This window comes from Amphimedon queenslandica, unplaced genomic scaffold (assembly GCF_000090795.2).
Source record: "Amphimedon queenslandica unplaced genomic scaffold, v1.1 AMPQUscaffold_11734, whole genome shotgun sequence".
NCBI lineage: Eukaryota > Metazoa > Porifera > Demospongiae > Haplosclerida > Niphatidae > Amphimedon > Amphimedon queenslandica.
The window spans coordinates 1-6531 of record NW_003548024.1 but is presented as its reverse complement, the minus strand read 5'-3'; the positions used below and the strand labels follow the sequence as shown (position 1 = coordinate 6531).

The following is a 6531-nucleotide window of genomic DNA, read 5'->3' as shown; positions in this document are numbered from 1 at the left end:
ACCGGAGAAGATGCACAACAAGGAACTGGAGAAGATGCACAACAAGGAACTGGAGAAGATGCACAACAAAAAGCTGATAAAAAGGTAACAATGAAAACGAAAAAAAATAATAAAAATAATATTAATAATTTCTTCAATAGGAAATAAATAAAGAAGTTATAGCAGCCTCAGTAAAAGCACTAGTAGTGCCCTTCAATATTGTAGCTACACTAGCTGTATATATAAAATTTTGGCAAAAAGGGGATTTTGATAAAAACGATAAACTTTGGACATATATTACAATCCCTGTAGCATATGGAATAGCTGTTTTAGTTTGTTCTTTAGTGACATTTTTTGTCACTCGTGCAGCTTATCGTAAAAATACAGAAAGTTTATTGTTTTTTTTTTCAATTTGTGAGGCTGCTGCTCCATGTGTCTTTTACTTAGTGGGAGATAACTTTAGTGATGGAAACGATAACATGGATTTATCAATATTGGGAATTTTTTTCCTACTTTTTGGAAAAATATTATATAAACTTTTGCCATATCTAAAAAAATTCGGCATAAACCTGAAAAACATATTTTATGGTGAAGAACCTGAACCCGAACAAGATGACAGTGACCAAGTTGAATTATCATTTTATGAATCGCTTTTTTATGCAGTAATACTGACCATAGCTGTTATCCCTGAGGCCGATGCAATGTTTACTGTATTTGTCGAAGCAGTTGGTCTAACCAATAATATGTGCTTCCCCAGGAAATATGCTATATTGTGGGTAACGTATGGCATAGTACTAATCATTGTTGCTTTAGAAATTATAAATGGCTTTTTGAAAGCATTTCCTATTTACGCAAAAAACAATCAACAAGCAAAAAAAGTTGGCTGTGGCTGTGGTTTATTCGTTTTAGGACTGTTTATACTAGTATCTATTGGTTTTTTCTTAGTTGCTGACAATGACTTGCCACTGGATTGCTCTAAACACCTCAAAAACGATACAAAGGCTAACTACATATTTAGAGTGGTATTTTTAGGAATTTTATTTGCTCTTTCAGTGTTCATTTTCATTGTAGGACTATATTACTGGATTACATTCCTTTGTCAATATTGCAAAAAAGGAAATGAAAGCACTGGAAACAATGCTCAAACAATTGACTAATAGTGGCATAAACCTGATATTTAGTAATTTCTGTTTCGTTCTTTTTTGTGTTGCTAATGTTATAGAATTGAGTGATATTATTTCTGTAATAATTAGTCCTTTTCAAATAATTATTAAAAAAAACAATTGGAAATCTCAGGTCTCACCTCAACTTTCAGTAGCTCTCCTCCAGCCATTGCCTCCAACTGAGCAGCTGTAATCTCATCACTAATCTCTATACCTGCCATCTTCTGTATCACCTCCTTTAGCACCAATAGATCAAAACTAGAGAAGAGATGAGATGACATTTAATAAAAAAAGGAAGCATAGCTCCACCTACCTCTTCCCTGCTTTAAGCTGATTGGTTACGTATTGCAATAATCCGGTGAGATCCACTGGGTATTTCTTAAATATATTAGCAGAGAAAGAGGCCAGTATTTGTAACCAGATGGAGAGGTTTGTATCCTCTAGCTTCAACCGCTCTTTCTGTGGGTTACCCAGTGCCTCTATGATACAATCTATACATGTACTGTTAAGGAATTTATATGATAGGGTATTAGGTATCAATAATACAGTATAATACAGGAGTGGATCAGACAGTACGGAGACTAAGAACTCATCAATATTAATAAGTATTGTCTGAAATATGACATCATATCCACTTAATAATAATAATAATAATACTATTAATAATACACACACAGCCATTAGTAACTGGTACAGTGTTAACATTATAGTAATGAACTGATTACAGAAACACCAGCTGTTGGTGTACTAATAGTATACTAACAATATACTAATAATATAACAAACTAACGCACAACCATAACAGTAGAGAGAGAGTCTAACAGTCTGGACAATATGGCCACTAGCCTATTATCATTAATTATTATTTTATTATTATTATTATCTTTTACTAGACCACAGCACTATAAAGAAGAAGAGAAGCCATTAATTAACTATTGTATACAAGACAAGGACTGTAACCCTCAAATATTCAATAACCAGAATCTCTCACAGTACGTGCAGTGCAGTCATGAAGGACTCTGCCAATGCAGCAGCTGCTTCATATTAAACACTACAAGGAACCAATGCTACACACTGCCAGGCTGTACACTGTATGATAATGTCACTAGAACATGTTATGATATCAGGAAGAGGCGGACTATTGCTATTATATATGCAGCTGCACTCGCAATTGGAGGAGCAGCCAACTTCTACATAGAGAGATGGGAACTAGCAATACCTCAAGCCTTAATAGGTAAAATACATTATTAATTGATAACCACGCCCACCTATTATTAACCACACCCACTAATAATTGATTCTATAGGTATACTATTCACTCTAATGCCACTGGTAGCTCATTGTCTCAAATCAGGTTTGGATTACGAGTTTGACCAGTATGAGTATGAGGGACCAGTAATAAAGGTATCATGGAGCATACTGGGTGTGGCCTGGAGCTTGATAACATTAATAATGGGGGCGTGGTACATTACTGATCTCATTATATTCAGTTTAAACAAGAGAATGGATGGAAGGGGATGCCCCCTTCGTTAGTAATATAATTAATTAATTATTACTAGCCACACCCACTCATTAAAGGATACATGCCAGTACATCGTAAGCTATTGGCGTCAAGTACTTCAAAGAATCAACGACTGGAATAATGAAATTATCATAACGCTGGATCTGAGATAGAACCTGAAGAGAAAAGAATTCCCAAATTTTATAAAGATATGACGGATCAAAGAGTACAATGTCCTTATGATAAACAAAAAGCAACACATGAATACATGTACATGTACTTGCATTGATATTATACCCAAAACCAAAACTGAATCTCAGGTATCACATGTCAAGCACATGTCATGCACATGCCAATGTACCATGTATTAAGTGTATTCTTACACTTAATACATGGTAATACATGGTAATTGTATTACCATCCAATGTACCATGTATTAATACCTTGCAATTGTTCTTTGCAATGGATGACGTGGCTCACAAACTGAATGCATTTAAATCAAGATGTTAAGGACTATGATCAGATCAGTGTGATCAGAATCAATGTGATCAAAATCAGTGTTAACATGATTCTCGGATCTTATAGCTAAAATATCGACCTGTACCTAAAAAGAAAATAAAATTATAAAAATAATAATCAATTATATAATACCTTTTTAACACTGGATAATTGTGTCAATAAGTCCTTGGAATCTAAAATTGAATTTATAAAATCTAAAAATGAAAAACCATCAAATCATCAGCAAATAGAGACAATGGCTACTTTTAAATTTATCTTCAGTTATTTTTGTTGTCTCTCTCTTCCATTTCTCCTCCAGCTCTGAGCTAAAACACTGACACTGTTTCTTTCTGCTCATTTTCACACGTGTAGTGGGTGTGGCTAATTAATATTCATTGTTAATTATTAGTCTCAAAAATACTGTAATAATAATAAGAGTGTCATTTAATTTAGTAATAATGTACAAAATGAAGGGATGAGTGGAGGAGGTAAGTGTGTTAGGATTGGGTGAGATGATCATGTTGGCTTCTTAGCAGCTGGTTTAGTAGTAGAACTAATAAAGAGAAGTTAAGGAAGAAGAACAAGTATAAACTGGTTAATGAACATGTATTATAATAATTACTGAATATAACAGAAGAAGTGTGTGATCATCATTGTTATATTAAATGTGAAAGGTTTATTGGTAATGGGTTAACATGAATGTGTTAATGATAATGATGATTATTATAATGGAGAAAATGGATACAGTTTCTTAATCTTTTCCTCAGTCACAAGAGCAGCAGGAGGACTCTGTAATAAACAAACAAACAAATAAATAAATAAATAAATAATAATACTTTTGCTCTTTTCTTGCTAACATCTGCCTTGTCACTTTTAACAACTTTGATTATTCTTTTCTAAAAACAACCAACAACAATAAATAAATAATAATTCTTTTAGAGTACTTTAGGTTCTGGTTGAGCTGCAGCTGGTGTTTCTTTAGAAGAGTCACCAGGTGCTGATTCCCGCCTTTTCTTAACAGCTTCACTATTGGTAGGAGGATCCTTATCAGGTAACCTTTCCTACAGTGATCAGTATAATTAATAAAGGTTAGAAAAGAGAGAGTATTATCTACCCTTTTTCTCTCTGGTTTTGGTGTAGAGACATTATTAGAAGTCTTTCCACTAGTTTTATCTCCTCCTTCTCCTCCAGTAGGAGTAGCAGCTGCTGCTGCTGTTGTGGTTGTAGTAACCTTTTTATCAGTTGATGGGGAGGAGGCATGTCCCGCCTACACAATTAATTGATCAAAATGGCCGACAAGGTTTTCATACTTTAGCAGGTGTGGATGTTTCCTCAACCTTTCTTTTCTTTGGATCTGCAACAAAAACGCCAAGATTAAAAAATATTTTTTTAAATTATATTTTTAGTGGCTCAGTGTTGGTATAGTAACTATCTGTCATTTGATTGGTCAGAAACACGGACCAATAGCTTCATCATAGCCACAGCAGCAAAAAACCAAACCCACCTTTATCATGAGTTTCAGATGAATTTGATTGGCCGCCTGTGGTTGTTGGGTGTGGTCTCCTCTGACCACGAGGTGAGTCGGAATCAGTTGGACGAGTGACACGCCCACTTGGTAACTTCTCTAAAGATAACATAGGCACTACATAAAAATACAATAATTTAATTAATTAATTAATTAATCATGCGTGTATGCATACAGACAGACCTTTTTTAGATTCAAGAGTGGGTGTGGTGACCACACCTTTCTTTGGTTCGGTGGTACTAGTGGCTGTGGCTTGAATCACTTCATCTTTCTTGATATTTTTAGCGTCAGAAGTAGGCGTGGTTTGTGACGAAACAGGCTCAGTTTTAACAGGTTTACTTGTCTTGACTTCCTCCGATTGTTTGGTCTTTGAATCAGTTGATTTGTGATCAACTTTAGACGATGATTTAGGTTCTGCTTTATCAGCAGCTGCTCCTGTCTTTGCAGTAGCATTATTATTATTATTAGCAGTAGCAGTGGTAGTGGTAGATGACACTCTCTCAGCACTGGGGGTTCTTTTAGATTCAGAACCTCCTCCGCCAGTTTTTGGGGTACTGATCTTGTCTGTCTTTGGTTCGCTTGGTTTTGGAACACTTTTTGGTTTCTCAGTCCGTTCAGTGCTAGATGGTTTCTCAGTAGCGGGCGGAGTCGGTACTTTATTTTCTGAGGATTTCACTTTTTCTGGCACTTTGGGAGCTTTAGTCGATACTTTGGGTTTTTCAGGAGGTTTGGGTTTATCGCTGGCTTGAGATGATGATGGAGCTGGTTTAGGTTTGGGTTTTTCGTCTTTACCATTTGACAAGGTATCTGGTTCCTCCTTTTTAATGACCTGTTAATTAATAATAATAATTAATGAATAAATTATGAAAATAATGAATTACCTTCTCATGGAACTCTGTCTCAGGAATAAGATTAGGAGCTTGTGTCTTTAGCATACCAGCGTAACTAAAAATATAATAATAATAATAACAACAAATAAAAATTTTATCATAATTATCAATGATTGTTAATGTTCCTCTCTCTATCTTACCCAATTGCTAGTACATAAAGATCCTGTCTTTTGTCCTTCTCTTCTTCGATGATCTTACCAACTCTTCTCTCCAGGACCAAAGAGAGATGCTCCACTTTAGGATAATGTGGCAAGATCTAAATAAAAATAGAAGAGAAGACACAGAACAATGACAATAAAGAATACATCAATACCTTTGTTAATAGCAACAGTCCATTTCTGATTTGAATGTAGTCTTTGGATTCCAGACACATCACTAAGGATTTGGTAATCTTGTAGTGCCACTTGTGGGTCACGTGACGATAGTTCTCATAGTCTAAATTGAGTTTCTCGTTGCCGGAGGCTGAGGACTTCATCGTAGAGACAAAACCCTGAGTATTAGCACACTCCTAGATAAACAACAACAACAACAATAATAATAATAATAATAACAACAACAACAACAACAACAACAACAATAATAATGATGATAGTTAATAGCTTACAGCCATATATATTGATTCACTGTTGTGCCAGCGGCCGATCATCTCAAGCAAATAGTACAAGAAATGACCTAAAAATCAATATCAAATCAGTATCAGTGATTCACTGATTCCAGTGTCAAATCTTACCATATCTTCTGACTTCATTCTCAGTACAGGCAGACACAGTGCAAGAAACATCAGAAAACAACTAAAAAATAAAAAATAAAAAATATATATTATTTTAATAATAAATAAATAAAATAAATAAATCACATTGTTTGTCAGTATTGGTGAGATATCAATCAGATATTTCTCAGTAACACGGACCAATAACTTCATCATTACAATGTGCATTAACTCAGTGTCAACTCACTTTATCCAGTAGCAGTATT

General features: G+C 34.7%; 2 protein-coding genes across 2 annotated transcripts in view; both read right to left on the bottom strand.

The window, feature by feature from the left end:
* Nucleotides 1–3047, bottom strand: part of LOC100632180 (THO complex subunit 2-like) — a gene marked incomplete at its 3' end in the record, with an annotated part of 8178 nt that extends 5131 nt beyond the window's left edge. Inside the window, exons 1-4 of the mRNA XM_020005087.1 lie at nt 3027–3047; nt 2726–2819; nt 1456–1633; nt 1283–1400 (exon numbers count right to left, since the gene is read on the bottom strand). Coding sequence (XP_019860646.1) covers nt 1283–1400; nt 1456–1633; nt 2726–2819; nt 3027–3047 — 411 coding nt within the window. The remainder of the gene's footprint in view (nt 1–1282; nt 1401–1455; nt 1634–2725; nt 2820–3026) is intronic.
* Nucleotides 3048–3536: 489 nt separating this feature from the next.
* LOC105315122 (THO complex subunit 2-like) lies at nt 3537–6525 on the bottom strand. Its single transcript, XM_011409647.2, has 14 exons — nt 6513–6525; nt 6287–6347; nt 6161–6228; nt 5870–6064; nt 5697–5812; nt 5548–5611; nt 4850–5495; nt 4646–4783; nt 4452–4495; nt 4256–4408; nt 4086–4202; nt 3978–4037; nt 3887–3930; nt 3537–3694 (listed from the first exon to the last, which is right to left on the bottom strand). Exons 3-14 carry the CDS (start codon nt 6200–6202, stop codon nt 3658–3660), a joined length of 1656 nt encoding a protein of 551 aa, XP_011407949.2. The 5' UTR covers nt 6203–6228; nt 6287–6347; nt 6513–6525; the 3' UTR covers nt 3537–3657.
* Nucleotides 6526–6531: the final 6 nt, after the last annotated feature.

Excerpts from the sequence above, each read along its gene's own strand:
- LOC105315122 (XM_011409647.2), bottom strand. The coding sequence starts at position 6,202 with ATGATCGGCCGCTGGCACAACAGTGAATCAATATATATGGCT. Across the intron at positions 5,813-5,869 it reads GACTGTTGCTATTAACAAAG|ATCTTGCCACATTATCCTAA; the intron begins GTATTGATGTAT and ends ATTTTTATTTAG. Across the intron at positions 4,038-4,085 it reads CAGCTCAACCAGAACCTAAA|AAAAGAATAATCAAAGTTGT; the intron begins GTACTCTAAAAG and ends GGTTGTTTTTAG.